General features: G+C 58.3%; 2 protein-coding genes across 7 annotated transcripts; one reads left to right on the top strand and one right to left on the bottom strand.

Moving 5' to 3' along the window:
• Positions 1 to 453: 453 nt before the first annotated feature.
• Positions 454 to 2,286, bottom strand: TIMM10B (translocase of inner mitochondrial membrane 10B). Its single transcript, XM_062567576.1, has 3 exons — positions 2,115 to 2,286; positions 1,350 to 1,445; positions 454 to 1,180 (listed from the first exon to the last, which is right to left on the bottom strand). Exons 1-3 carry the CDS (start codon positions 2,154 to 2,156, stop codon positions 911 to 913), a joined length of 408 nt encoding a protein of 135 aa, XP_062423560.1. The 5' UTR covers positions 2,157 to 2,286; the 3' UTR covers positions 454 to 910.
• A 93-nt stretch (positions 2,287 to 2,379) lies between these two features.
• On the top strand, positions 2,380 to 11,864 carry ARFIP2 (ADP ribosylation factor interacting protein 2). Of its 6 annotated transcripts, none has more exons than XM_062567570.1 (10): positions 2,380 to 2,464; positions 4,747 to 4,854; positions 5,065 to 5,173; positions 5,587 to 5,643; positions 7,026 to 7,136; positions 8,314 to 8,429; positions 8,715 to 8,936; positions 9,300 to 9,457; positions 9,598 to 9,772; positions 10,159 to 11,864. In XM_062567570.1, exons 2-10 carry the CDS (start codon positions 4,756 to 4,758, stop codon positions 10,312 to 10,314), a joined length of 1,203 nt encoding a protein of 400 aa, XP_062423554.1. In that variant the 5' UTR covers positions 2,380 to 2,464; positions 4,747 to 4,755; the 3' UTR covers positions 10,315 to 11,864. The 6 variants fall into 6 exon arrangements, with proteins under 6 accessions (XP_062423554.1, XP_062423553.1, XP_062423555.1 ...); XM_062567569.1 differs by having other exon boundaries at positions 2,382 to 2,464; positions 4,707 to 4,854; XM_062567571.1 differs by lacking the exon at positions 5,587 to 5,643 and having other exon boundaries at positions 2,382 to 2,464; positions 4,707 to 4,854.
• Positions 11,865 to 14,368: the final 2,504 nt, after the last annotated feature.

Genomic DNA, 14,368 nt, shown 5'->3' with positions numbered 1-14,368 from the left:
CCCCTCCGGCGCGGCCCCGCCCCTCCAGCGCGGCCCCGCCCCTCCGATCCCCTCCCCTCCCGCACGGCCCCTCCCCTCCGGCGCGGCCCCGCCCCTCCGATCCCCTCCCCTCCGGCGCGGCCCCGCCCCTCCGATCCCCTCCCCTCCCGCACGGCCCCGCCCCTCCGGCGCGGCCCCGCCCCTCCGATCCCCTCCCCTCCCGCACGGCCCCTCCCCTCCGGCGCGGCCCCGCCCCTCCGATCCCCTCCCCTCCCGCACGGCCCCGCCCCTCCAGCGCGGCCCCGCCCCTCCGATCCCCTCCCCTCCCGCACGGCCCCGCCCCTCCGGCGCGGCCCCGCCCCTCCGATCCCGTCCCTGGGGAAGCAGGCAACGTCTCCACCAGCTGCACCACGCAGGAGGATACTCGCGGAGCAAGGTCGCTAGTCACCATCACCACACATCCACAGCCGGACATTCGTGATCACTTTTTTATTAGTACTGAGAAATACTTTCCCAGAAATACAAAAGCTCCAACTCCACAGCACAGAAGCCCAGTGGAGTTGTTAAGACAAAGGAGAGTACGGCTAGGAGCGCCTCTTGTCCAGAACCACAGGCACTAGAGTTTTCTTCCTTAATGGCTTCAGTGCCAGCAGCCAGTCCCAGCACCACCAGAGACAGAAGAGATTTGGCCAGTGTCAGGAGGCTGCTCTTAATGCAGATGCATTAGAGGATGTAAACCTGCACAATGTGGTTTTGGTGCAGAGAGGAGCTACTGCTTCAGACTAGGACTACCAACAGCATGTGGAAGCCCAGATTTTGCTGCAGTGCCCACAAGTTACTTCTCGCACTGTATCACAGGGCCTAGATCTAGCCTGCAACCATCCAGCCCACCACTGCTGTGAGGAGGCAGGGCCCAGAATTTACAGCTGTGCTATGTGCCAGCACCTGAGGCCCCTTCTGCAGCTCCACCAGTGCCATAAACCATCTGTAAGTCAGACTGGGCATCAGGGCCCCCAGCACCTGGGAGGGCTGTCGGTGCCTCTGATACATCCTTGGCAGAATTTGCAGACACCTGGGCTACACTGGCCTTGTAGTCCAAGGAACGGCGCTGTACAATGGAGGGCATAAGTGCCACATAGGCACTCATGAGGCGGTGGTTGGAGTGGACCAGTTTTCCAGCACAGCTGTCCAGGCAAATCTCCTGCAGGATGGGGAGACGTCAGCATGGCAGGAGGGCTCCTGATCGGGGCACACGCTGCCTCTCCCCACAGCTCCTCCAGCCCACCCAGTCCTGTCACACAATGAGGTAAGCAGCACTACAAGACCCATGGTGCTCCAGCTGCTCGAGACAGGCCCAATGCTGGGCTCACCTCGGGCCTGGTGAGCACTCGGTAGTTCAGGTTGGAGATGCAGCGCCGGAAGCAAAGTTCAGTCATCCGGTTGTAAACCAGCAGGAAGTCCCGCAGCTGGAACAGCAAGAGCTCTGGCACACACTCAGCCTGTTCACAGCCTGCCAAGACCCTGCTAAGTCCCCCAGTGCCCATTGCTAGAGACCCCTAGCACCCCAGGGCACCCGCCGAGGCCTGCAACACCCCACTTGGCCCCCCCAGCACCCCTCCCCCCACTAAGACCCAGTGCCCACACTGAGCCCCACAACAGCCCACTTGGCCCCTTGTCAGGCCCCCCACTGCTCCCCTGCTAAGCTCCCTAGCACCCCAGGCCCCCCGCCAAGCCCTGCAACACCCCACTTGGCCCCCAGCATCCCCCACTAAGACCCCTAGCATCCCAGGCCCCCCGCTGAGCCCCAAAACACTCTGCTTGGCCTCCTGCTGGGTCCCCCAGTGCCCCCCCACTAAAGTCCCTAGCACCTCAGAGCCCCTGCCGAGACCCACAACACCCCGCTTGGCATTCCAGGGCCCCCACTGAGACCCCAGTATCCCCGCTCAGACCCCCAGCTCCCCAGGCCCTCCACCGAGCCCCCCAGTATCCCTGCTCAGACTCCCAGCACCCTATGGCGCCCACTGTGACCCTCAGCGCTCTGTTTAACGCCCTACTGAAATCCCCAGCGCCCCAGGGACCCCGACAAGCCCTAGGTTCACAGCCAAGTTCCCGCAGCGCCCCGGTCCCGCCCTCACGCTGCGCAGCTGCTGTTGCTGCTGCTCCCCATGTTGCTCCATGCCCGCACAGGGGCTTCCGGCAGGAGCTATGACCCAGCTTCCGACCGCCTCGGTCCGCCCCACCACCTCCGGTCTTGTCGGAAAGGCCTCTCCGCTTTGGGCCGAAGCGTCCCCCGATTAGGTCATTTCCGCCTCTGTTCCGCCCGGCGCTGTTCCCGGGTGCCCCCCGGTGATGCTACTTCCGCCCTGTCTCCCGGCGTCCCCTGCCCGGGGTGTGACGTGGGTTCCGGTGTGTCGTGGGGCCGAGGCGGATCGGGGCTCCGGAGCCTCCGGGGCGGGGGGACCCGGCGGCGGCCGGGGCGGCGCAGGTGGGCGGTGGGGCCCGTCCGGTGGCCCGGGCCGGGGACGTTATGGGACCGGGGCCCGGCGGGCAGAGGCAGCCGGCTCTGGACCCGGGCTGGGGGGAGCCAGGGGCGCCGGGGTCCCGCGGCCGGGAGGGTCGGGACCTGGGGCGGGGGGCGCCGGGGTCCCGCGGCCGGGTCTGCCGGGACTTGGGACGTAAGGGTGCCGGGGGCCCGAGGACTAGGATGCTGGTCGCAGAGCAAGGGGCCCCAGTCCCTGGGGCTGTTTCCCTGCCCCCATCGGTGAGCCTGGGCCGTGATCTCCTGCGGTGTGTGTCGGGGCAGAGTCTGTGCTGGGGCCAGGTGCTCGTCGGCCGCGTGCACCGCTGGTGTGTGGGAGCACCATGCTGGGAACCCACAGTGTGAGGGCAGGGCAGGTGCTTGCCTGGAACAGCAAGTCCTCCAGCGTGCTCATGCCTGACCTCAGGGACTGCTGCACTGGTGGTGTGGCTGAGGGCAGCAGAGCTGTGCACAGCTGGAGGGGCATACATTTGTGTCTGCCCATCAGGGCCAGGAGATGGTGCCGTGCTTCAGGAGGGGAGCTGTGGATGTGTCTCTGGAGCCCTGGCCACTGCACTCATGGCAGGGGGAGCCCAGTTCCAGGAGCTTTGGGTTGGTGTTGTCTTTCCGTGGGGCTGCATACCCTCCAGAATGAAGTGACTGGCTGCTCAAGGCAAGCCTGCAGGGCTGTGGGTTCCTCAGGGCCTGGGCCATGTGGTAGTAGAGATTTGGCTCACAGAGATCAGGGAGTACTGCTGGAGTTGCATCTTCTGCCCTTCACATCCTGTTTCCTGCACTTGCTAAAACCTGTTCATGTTGGGTTGCTGCTAAGGTCAGTGGTGACTCCCACTGTTTTTGATACAGGACTAGATCTATAAACTTGCTGTCAATGAGAGAGTGCCAGTGCTGGCAGGTCCCCACGTGACTGGAACTGTTGTGCTTACCTGGGGCTGCCTTGGCCTCCGGCCCTGGCTGCAGCAGTGAGGGGTGGGTGGCACCCAGGTGGAGTGTCCTGCTCCAGACTGCAGGGCACTCAGAACTGCTGGGTCCTTTCTCCAGCTTTGCCTCTGCTGACTTGTTCCTCTTTCCCTACTGCAGTTTCCCTGCTCTGGGTAGGGTACAAAGCCATGATTGCTATTCAGGGGCTGCTCCCAAGCTACAGCCTGAAGCCAGGTGCAGAGACCACTGAATATGAGCTATACAGTACTGCTTTCACTGGAAGAATGTGCTTGGAGGCTGTGTCCTCTGCTTTCATGCTTCATCTGTGCTAGTCCTCTTTTCTGGGATCTGGTCCTTCTAGGATGAGGATAGATGTTGTTTCCCTGTCAGGGAGCGGGTTGCTAACGGAGTGCAATGGAATGCAACCGCTCAGAGGTGTGCTCAGGTGCCTGGCACTGCCTGTACTGGAATGTGCTCCGACCAGTTTGGGTGCAGCGCTCCTGAGAGAGCCCATTGTCCCAGCAAGATTTGTTCCTGGCTTATGGCCCTCTCCACCCGTGTCCTGCCCCTCCTCCCCTTTACTGCCCAGCCACTGCTCCCTCTTCTGATGCACAGCCCTGCCTGGCTGTGGACGTGGCTCTTGGCTCTATATTCCTAGGCTCTGGGCCAGTAGCTGCTGTTCTGTGAGGTCCTAGTTGTCCTGGAGCAGCCAGAATCTGCCTCCCTAGTCCAGGGACAGGACAAACTGCAAAAGAGTGGTGACGGGAGGGCAAATATTGTCCTGTTTCTGAAATGCATGAGTTAGGGCTGATGGAAGAGTAGAGGAAATGCTCCAAAATTCTGTACACAATGTTGGAATTGGCTGCTGCCACTCCTGGGTGTGGAGCGAGACCTGGAGCTGTCTCCTGCAGGGTGCACAACCTTCTCTGGGAGCTTTTCTAAGAGTAGAAGATCTGCTGGCAAGGCCAGGGTGGCGTATTCAGGGGTGCCGTCTTGGAGGGGTGCCTGTGCTCAGATATGCACTAGCTGTGGTGGGGGGACTTAGGTGGACCTAGAGGCTACTCAGTGTGTGCAGTTCCTAGTCCTGCTGTGAATGAGCTGGGGAATGGCTGCCTGGAATCCATGAGCTAGTGCTGAGTGTCCTGGAGCTCAGCCTTGTCTTTTGCTGTGCTGAATCCTGGGCTGAAAAGCCCTGGATTTTTCCTGTGTGGAAACCCCAGGACCCCCCATCCGCATGAGGGGGATGATGGCCATCTCTGCCTGTTCCCAGGGTCTCTCCAGCTGTCAGCAGAGCATATGTGTCCTTCCAGGCCCTGACAATGTCGGAGGGGATCATGAGCAAGGCTGCAACCATGGAGATCCCCATCAGCAGCAACGGGGACACAGGCAGCCTGCCGGAGGATGACGGCTTGGAGCAGGTTTGCGTCTAGGGCCCATCAGCAGAGGCCAGGACAGTGGCATGCTAGGCAGCCCAGATGTTGCTCTTCTGGCTGCTGTGGGGCAGACGGGGCCTTGCCACTGTCCCAGCTCTGCTCCAGTGACCCAGAAGCCCTTTGCATTGAGTTCATGTTGCTCTCTGGAGCAAAGTGCCAGTTTCTGCCCCAGCTCTATGCTCTCCTCTATTCTAGGACCTGCAGCAGGTGATGGTGTCAGGGCCCAATCTCAATGAAACCAGCATTGTGTCTGGTGGTTATGGAGGCACTGCTGAGGGCATCATCCCCACCAGCACCATCAAAGGTAGGTTGGACTTCAGCATAGGCCCACATAGATGGGGTTTAGGAGCAGGGGAAAGGTGGATGCTGCTTCCCAGTTCCCAGTGGAGGTATAAGGGCAAAGGAGAACACAGCTCTTCTTGGAGCTATCCTCTTTCCTCTTGGGCTTCAGGAGCCTGCTGAGGAGGGAGGAGCTGCTTAAGTCTAAGGGAGTCCTTCCCTGTTGGCCCCTGGAGCCTGATCCCCAGCCCTGGGTGCCACCCACAGGTGGTGCCAGGTGGGAGTGATGATCCTTGTTGGTGCCTAGCCAAGGACCCTATGCGTGGGTGGGCGGCTAGAAGCTCTGCCTCAAGCACAGCCTTCTCTGTCCTGGGCTGTCGCATGGGCTCTGTGGAGCATGTCTCCCTCTCCACAGCCCTGATGTGCGGTTCTGTCTAGGCCCGGCTGTTCAGTATAATGCCTCCTTCCCTGGACTGCGGCTCCTCCTGGCACAAGGTGGCTCCTTCCCCTTTCTGTATGGTGGGTTTGGGGTTTCACCAATAGGCAGGTGCAGGTACCTGCACCCTAGCATAGCTGTGCCCCTCTGAGTGGGTTACGGGAGTGTCCCTGATAGTCTGGCTGCTGGGGAGTGGAGGGGCTGCTACCCCACTAATCCCAATCTGGCTATTTCACGTGCATGGTAGCTAATAGAGGAGACTGCAGAGATGCCATGGGAGGGCCTAGGCACTGACATCCTGGCTCCTTACAGGTGTGGGGCCTCGAGCTGAGGAGGGTTCGACCTCAATCAGAGAGGGGCACATGCCTGGGGCAGTGGGTTGTGACTTGGGGAATGTGGGCTGTGCTTAGACAAGGGTCACCTCTTGGTTTGTTCCTTCTGGTGTGAGCGAGGTGGGGAAATTCTGGTACCCCACCACTTCTCCAGGTCCTTGTAGCGAGGTCAGGAGATGGGCAAGTGCTGTTTTAGACTCACACCCATTCTGTCATAATGACTAGAGACAACCTGCCTGCAGAGGGAGGACAGGGCCATGTGACTTTGGGCCCCAACTTCCTCATTTCCTCTTTTTTTTTTTTTTTTTTTTTGTTCAAACCCAGGGTTGTGGATGCTCCTGACAGGAGGCACAGCTGCAAGCTTCCTATGCTGCTCAGGAGTGGTGTCTTTGGACAAGCCCCATGGCTCAGGCAGGACCCTGCTGGTCCTATAGCCTCTGGGAAGCTTTGCTGTGGGCATAGAGGGCAGTGATTGCTCAGTGGGTCTCTGACAAGTACTGGTGGTGCTGGGCTGAGCCAGGCTGAGATGGTCAAGGCCATTCTGATAGAGCCACATCTCTCACCCTGTCTCCTCTGTGGTCCCATTTCAAACAAGTTTGTTGTCCCAACTCTTGGCCAAAGCAGCTCTTCCACAACAAATCAGCCTGTTTGACACAGACCATTCTGTGCTGTGCCAGGCTTGCATAGATGCAGGGAATGTGCATTTGCTCAGAATCTGTTGTGCTGAAGAATGGCACAAGTGCGTGGGAGAACAAGCTATGTTCAGTGGTTACTATCCCTATGTCTTCATCACTCCTGGCCTGACCTGCTCCAGCTCCTGGCTCCGTGCTGCTACTGGCTGGTACAGTGATCTCAGCTGGGCTGATGGGACTTGTAGGAAGCAGAGAGAGGGACCTGGGTGGTGTTGAACTTCTAGTGTGGGAGCTGTTCATCTGGCAGCCAGCTGTGTCATCCGATTTTACATCACATTTTCATCTCTCATTTGCTCCCATTGCTCTTCCCTGCTGCCATTTACCTGAACACTCATCCTCTCTCCTTGCCATTCCTGCTCCTTGTGCCATACATACCACCCCATCTCCTCTTGCCTCTCTCTGCTCAACACCTGCCAGTCCCTCCATTTCCAGGCTGTCTTGTCAAACCTCACTCACCCCGAGGACCATTCGTCTCCCCCAGTGCATCTGCCGCCAGCAGGATGGCCAACCAGGCCAGTGCTTCAGCAGGTACTGCGGCTGCCCCGGCCCCCTTGCTGGTTCTTCATGGCCTCTTGTGACCTCACTTCCCTGGACTTGGGCTCCATGGCCCTGATTTAGGGTGCCTGGTTTGTGTTGGGGCTCCTCAGGCCACTTCTGCATGTTGTGACCTGGCTACAGCCCCAGCATAGCTACCTGCAGGCAGACAATTCTACAAGGTTCCCACGAACTGCTAGTAAGAAACATTGTCTGGTGATTGTCTCCCCTAGCATTCGCAGTAAGGATTTTGGTCCTGATGGTGTGAGGGAGAGGATGTCACTACTAAAGCTCTTGGTGTCTTGAGGGTGAAATTTGAGTCATGCCTGGCCATGGGAGATCATGCCTGCAGCAAGGATCCTACCCATGTGCCTCCTCCTGTGGTGCTGCTCATCTCCCCATCCCATCTAGCTTGCTCTGTGTGGAGACAAGTTTGGGCAGTGTTGCACTGATGAATGTGCAAAACACAGCACAGGAAGTGTTAGGGCCTCACTCTGCTAGACCACATGTGCCTGGGCTGGGAAGGGGACAGAATAGGGGCCTGGCCCTGTCAGCAGCCATACAGCCAGTACCTTCTCCCACACAAACAGCAGCCACCGCTGCCAATGCCAAGGCCTTGTTTAGGACCTTTCTGGAAGAGCTCTAGGATCAGATTCTCTGCTGAGTGCATGAAACATCAGGTCACCTCACTTTTGAGCAGGTTGGAAAGCTTGCAGCTTTGGAAGAATCTGGCTAGAGCCCTTTCCGTTGCCAATTCATGCTCTTCTCTGCAGGCAGGAGTGAGCTGCTCCTTGCCCCAGGCACCAAGTAGGAGCAGGCTGCCTGGGACTGTGCTGAAGGCAACACAGGTGGCAGCCTCATAGGCACTGCAGTGGATGAGGGCAGGGCTGCCCTGGAGGGTGGCAAAAAAGGCTTTTTGCTTTCTACTTTGTCACATCCTGGTGTGGTCCTGTGGGAAGTCTTGCACTACCTGTAGTTCTCCAGGCCCTTTGGGAGCAGTTCTGGTGGCCAGCTGCAAAGGGATCCTTGCTTTTGTGTGAAGAGCCTGACTGGTGCCCTTGCAGGCGCAGGGTGACTTGCAGGCTGCCTGCCCTACTTTGAACCTTACATGCTGTGAGGATTCTGCTGCCCTGCTGAGCTGGTGACATGTGTGGGGCTGTGTATGTTCCAGGCTCTGGACTGCACCAGCCCCATTCCAGCCCATCTGTGGGAGGAGAGGAAGTTGTCCGTGGTATTGCTGTGGAGAAGTTCGACATTGTCAAGAAATGGGGCATCAACACATATAAGGTGAGCAGCTTTCTGGAACCCTGAGGATGGCCTGGTTGCAGAGAGACCAGGCCTTGCAGCAAGGCAAATGAGAGTTGCAGTTGGGCCAAGTTGCTGCACAAGGGCTTGAAGGAGCAGCCCTTCACGGTGGTGTGAGAGGTGGGGAAGGCATCTTGGGATCTCTTTGCAGAATTCCCAGGGACAGCTCTGTAGTTCTCCCTGCTGCCCTAGGGCAGCAGGGAATGCTTCCTTCCCATCAGGCAGGGTTGCAGGGCCTCCTGATGTCTTCCCTCCTCCACTCGACAGTGTACCAAACAGCTGATCTCAGAGAGATTTGGCCGGGGCTCCCGCACGGTGGACCTGGAGCTGGAGACGCAGATTGAGCTGCTCCGGGAGACAAAGCGCAAGTACGAGTGTGTGCTGCAGCTTGCGCGGGCTCTCACCAACCACTTCTACAGCCTGGTGCAGACACAGCATGCCCTAGGGGATGCCTTTGCAGACCTCAGCCAGAAGTCTCCTGAGCTGCAGGTATGTCTGCTGGGAAGACTGTTCCTGCCTTGTCTCTGCCTGTGCTGTGGTCTGCTTTCATCCTATGGGCACCCCTGTGTCTGGGCAGGGACCTAGAGATTCAGGTTAACCCTGGGGTCTGCACCATAGCCTGACCAGGTCTCTGCTCAGCAGCACCCTGAGATGCATGAGTAAAGCAGGAGGAGGTTGAGGATATCTGCGCTTGGTGAAAGCTAGAGCGCAGGAGAGAGTGTAAATGACTGTCCCAGCACTTCTTTGGGTACAGCGGGGGGCCAGGCTGATTCTGGGTGCATGGGAGGAGAGGGCAGGGACTACAAGTCTTGCCCAAACACGGACACTGACTTGTCTTCCTTCGTGTCTCAGGAAGAGTTTGGTTACAACGCAGAAACACAGAAACTGCTCTGCAAGAATGGAGAAACACTACTGGGAGCAGTCAACTTTTTTGTCTCTAGCATCAACACACTGGTGAACAAGACCATGGAGGATACACTCATGACAGTCAAACAGTATGAGACAGCCAGGTGAGGGGTACCTGGGGCAGAACTACATCACAGGCCATGACAGAGGCTGGGTTGATGGCAGGTGTTGAAGGTCCCTGGCAGTGGGGACAGTTGTGGCAGGGCCACAACATAGTTTTGATGCCATCTCTGTCCCTGCACAGGCTGGAGTACGACGCATACCGCACAGACCTGGAGGAGCTGAGCATGGGCCCACGGGATGCCAGTACCCTGTGCCGGCTGGATGCAGCCCAGAGCCAGTTCCAGAGCCACAAGGACAAGTATGAAAAGCTGCGTGCTGATGTGGCCATCAAGCTGAAGTTTCTGGAAGAGAACAAGGTGGGAAGGGACATGGGGCTGGGAAGCAGCTGTGGGGTACATAATGGGGGTCTGCTGTTTGCTTGTGTCCCTTGGCTGTGTTGCTGTGGGCTGAACAGCCTTGCAGCGATGTGGCTGAAGTACATGTTTGGGTGGACAGCACCTGTGAAGCAGCTGGGAGCCTAGAAGGGAAGGGCAGGTAAGCTTCTTTCTTTGCCTGCATTTCACTTTTTGTGGTTTCTGCTGAACAGTCTTCTGGCTTTCAGGGTTAGCTATCAGGAGCTGTTGGCAGCAGCTCTGATTTCCTCCTTGTGTGACAGGCAGAGGTCATGTCCCGCTCTCTGCTGCTTTCTGCCATCCCTGAGTGCAGGGCTGTGTCCCTGCATGCTGACTCCTACTCTCTCCAGATCAAGGTGATGCACAAGCAACTGCTGCTCTTTCACAACGCCATCTCTGCCTACTTTGCTGGGAACCAGCAGCAGTTGGAGCAAACCCTCAAGCAGTTCAACATCAAGCTGAAGACCCCAGGTGCTGAGAAGCCCTCCTGGCTTGAGGAGCAGTGAGTCACTCCAGCTTGCCCCACCTTGTGCTCTGGACAGGGAAACCATGGACCTAAATTCTGACCTCTGACCGTTGGCGCAGGGCCAGACCGCATACACAAGTGGTGAGCGGGGGACGTGGCCTCGGCCCTGCTACAGCCTGGGGACCCACCTACAGGGCTAGGGGGTCTCTGTTTTGGGGGAAAATGGGAGGCTCTGAGCAGATTGTTGATGCTGCCTGGGGAGAGGAGCCTGGAAAGGTTGGGGTTCTCCCATCCTGTACCTCCTCTTTGGGGCAGAATCCAATCCTGCCCATTTGCCCTCCCTTAGTACAGACCCTCAGCAAGTCAGCTGGGAGCCGTCCCTATCTCCCTGATGTCTAAAGGGGCAGCATATACCCTCCCTCTCTGGGATGGGACACTCCAGACCCTGCCACATGCCCAGGAGGAGAGAGTGGGATACTCTGCAGCTGTCCCACTGTCTCCCCTTTGAGGCAGATGGGGTATGTTCCACGCATCCCTGCCTTCCCTTGCTGGGCCTCTTTCCTGATAGCCCATTATCTGACTCAGTGAGGGTCTAAGCCAGGCCAGGAATACCCCTGCTCTGTGGCAAAAAAATCTTTATTTTCAAATGAAGACGAAGCTAAAGAGGGATGGCATCAGGACTCCTGGGTCCCCTCCCTGACCTCCTGAGAAGGGGATGGGTTGTGGGTTCCAGCCTTCTTATGTCTGGCAGCCAGGACTCCTGGGTTCCTGCCCCAGCTTTAGATTTGCTCCATTTCCCTCCCTAGTTGATCTATGGTGTTCCCTAGGCAGCTGCAATTCAGCTGCTCTTGCACTCCCTCTGCCAGCTAAGCTGAGGTGGTGGCTCCCCACCCCAGCCTCAAACTACACTCCCCTTGTGTGTGCAGGGCAAGGTGTGCCTGATTGTCTCCCAGGCCCCAGTATTTCCATTTGCACTTCCCATGTCTTCTGGCCAGGGTAGTGCTCACCAGGTATGTGAGTGTCACTCCGGAGGCGATGGCAAGTCTGCAGGGCTGGTCACTAGTTTACTGGAGAGGGGGCTTGGCATATTGCTGCTAGTGAGGTGTGGGTGGGCTCATGGCTCACTGTGGCCAGGATGTGGATCTTCCTCTCACCACTCTGACTTCTTGGGCCCTGAACGGGGCTCTGCTTCTACTCAGCACCTGCAGGGACTCAACCCCTGGCATGGGAGTTGTGAGGACTCAAACCAAGGACCAAACAGTGGCTCTGTCCCAGGGCAGGTGTGCGTGCATGTGTGCGTGCATGGGGTTAGGGTGTGTGTGCCATGCACAGCAGGGCTTGGGGTCTGGCCAGCATCCCACATGTGTGAGAACTTTGTCCTGCTCCAGCTGATTGTTGCCTCTAGCCCTGGCCACATGCAGCACTTGGGCACTTTCTCCTGAGACGAAACAGTTTGTTTTTCTTGCTAATTTAATCCCTGGTAATTTAATGTCTGGATCTGACCCCCTCCCTTCCCCCATGAAGGTCTTGACCCCCCCCCTTCCTTTCCCACTTCTGTAAAGATTCCAGAATAAAACGGTACAAATCGCCTGCATGTGTGAAGCTCTGGGCATCCGCAGGCTTCAGATCTCACTTGTGTGTGTGGGGTGGCCCTGTTGCCCGGAAGTGGAAAAGGGGTGCTGAGAGGTGAGACTGACTGCTCCTGATGGCCTCATACCAATCCTGCTGCAGGCTGGAGGCCAGGCCTCTGGGGTTGCCCTCTGTGGGCCTTGAACCAGGAGGGTGTGGGGAGGCAGAAGTAGCGGTGCCCTGAATATGGTGGGATACTCCATGGTGCCCCACACTCTCCCAGCCCAGCTGTAAGGGATTATGCTTTCCCTTCTGAGAGGCTTCAGGCACCCAGAATAAGGAGCAGTTGATCCCCTCCCAGGCTTGCTGCCTCTGCTGCCCTCTATGCCCTGTATACTCTGCATGCTGAGCAGGCAGCCAGAGGATTGAACAGTGACCTGCCTGGCTTGATCCTGCTTTTGTGCAGCCTTACCCAGATTAGCTTCTACATATAAAAAAGGTGTCAGGCAGCTCATTGCTTCTCCAGACTAACTCTGCTCTGCAGTGAGAATGTAACTATCAGAGCCAGCAGAAGATAACAATGACACAAGGACTTTTGCTGACTGTCCCCAGAACAGAATGGGGAACACCTTGTGAAATGGTCAGGCATCATGTTTAAAACAGGCAGGTGGTGCTTCAGATCATATGTAGCAGCTGTACAATGCTTGGCTGCAGGATGTCACGGATAATCACAGTTTACATGGATTGAAAAGGGAACAGGATCAACGCACAGGAGAAAATCCATCCAGAGATATTACATATGAAGAGCACCTCTGGCTCAGAAGGGCTGAAGGCTGGGAGAGGATGCTGGGGGAGATCCACATTTTCTGCTGTTCACTGTTAGAAAGAGGGTCCTGGGGAGCTGGGCCTTCGTTCTGATCCACTGCAGCCATTCTTATGTTCTTGAAGCACCTGCAGGCATTGGCACTTTCTGCTATGGGTAATTCTGCTGCTGATTGAGAAGTGGAGAGGAGAGATACTAGGGAACAACCTCCAGGAGGGGATTCATTCTTCAGTGACTGGTGGGATGTGTGCTGCTCCCAGGCCCCCAAGGGGTCTCCAAGCACTCCACACAGGATACAGGAAGGGAGCGGAGGGCAGAGGGGATCTTGCCAGCTTTGTGCAGTTCCTAACAGATGCTGTGCAGTTTTCACCTCCGACAAAAGATTTAATTACAGATCAGATGGCTGCTAGGAGGGTGCTTGAGCTGGACTTTGTTCCTGCAGGCAGGTGGCTGATAAATGCTTAGTTTATTTTAGAAAAGAATTCATCTGGCCAAGATACAATTCCAGCTAAGTGCCTATGTTCCCTAACAGGAGCCACACTAGAGCAGGCCCAAGGTCTGCAAAATCCAGCAGCAATGGTCCTTGGAAGAAGGATGGGATGTGAGCCCATAACTAGGGGTTTCTTCCATGCGAGTCTCCTAGCTGCAGCACAGCTGAGGCATTACAGCTCCATTGGGCTGAGGCTGGATGTGAGCATGCGTCTGCGTGTGCTGCCTGGGCCGAGCCCCACTGGGGAGGAGCCTGCCTGGGGGTGCATGTAGGGGGTGGCCTGTGCTCGAGGAGGTCCTACAGTCCTTGTGGCCCTGCTGCTCCAGGGGGTCCCTACAGCCCCAATACTCAAGGGCATTTTTGTGTCCTTGCTGCTCAGGTCATCCCCATGGTCCCCACAGTCCTGCTGCTCCAAGGAATCCCTATGGCCCCACTGCCTGGGCTTTCCCTCGCCTATATGGGGCTGGCTCCATCCTGGGCCAGGGACATCAGGGTTTGGGGCCAGGGCAGAGACGGAGCCGGGCAAGGGCCGTGCATGGCAAGGGTGGTGGGAACACGAGGGCTGCCTGCACCCCACAGCCACCTCGCAGCATGGACCATCTGTGGGCTCCCCACGGCCACCCCACAGCATGGACCATTGCCAGAGCTTCCCATGGCCCCTCTGTAGCATGGTCCATCCCTGGGCTCCCCACAGCGCAACCCGCCATGACCTGGGGGCCGGTTCCAGGGCTGCCGGGGGACACAGTGGCGCCATGGAGTCTCTGCGCTCCGTGCTGCTCCCTAGGGTGCTGGTGCTGAGGCCCTGCGTGGACGGGAGGGGGCTGTGGGGATGGGGGGGCACCGCGGGGCAGGCAGTTGCGAGGCTGTGGGGGTGGCCAGGGGGCAGGTGGCTGTGAGGTGGGGCTGGGGCCTGTGGAAGGTGGCTGGGGGTCACTGCCTGCTGTGGGGGCACAGGAACTGGGGCGGGGTCCTGGTGAAGGGGGCGTGGCGTGGCGGGGCCGAGTGCCGTGACTGGCAGGGGTGTAAAGGGCAAGGGGCGTGGCTCCGTGTAGTGGGTGTGTCGGGGCGGAGGGGTGAGGCAAGGGCCTGAGCACGGGGCACCACGCCACGCCACGTGGGACGGCGTGAGGGGGGCGTGGCTCCACCTCGTGGGCGTGGCGGCGGGGCGTGTCCACGGCAGGCCCCGCCCATAAATGCTGGTAGCGGGGTCAC

The sequence above is a fragment of the Rhea pennata genome, chromosome 1 (assembly GCF_028389875.1).
Source record: "Rhea pennata isolate bPtePen1 chromosome 1, bPtePen1.pri, whole genome shotgun sequence".
NCBI classification, from domain to species: domain Eukaryota; kingdom Metazoa; phylum Chordata; class Aves; order Rheiformes; family Rheidae; genus Rhea; species Rhea pennata.
The sequence above is the reverse complement of the archived record's forward strand: the minus strand, read 5'-3'. Positions and strand labels throughout refer to the sequence as shown.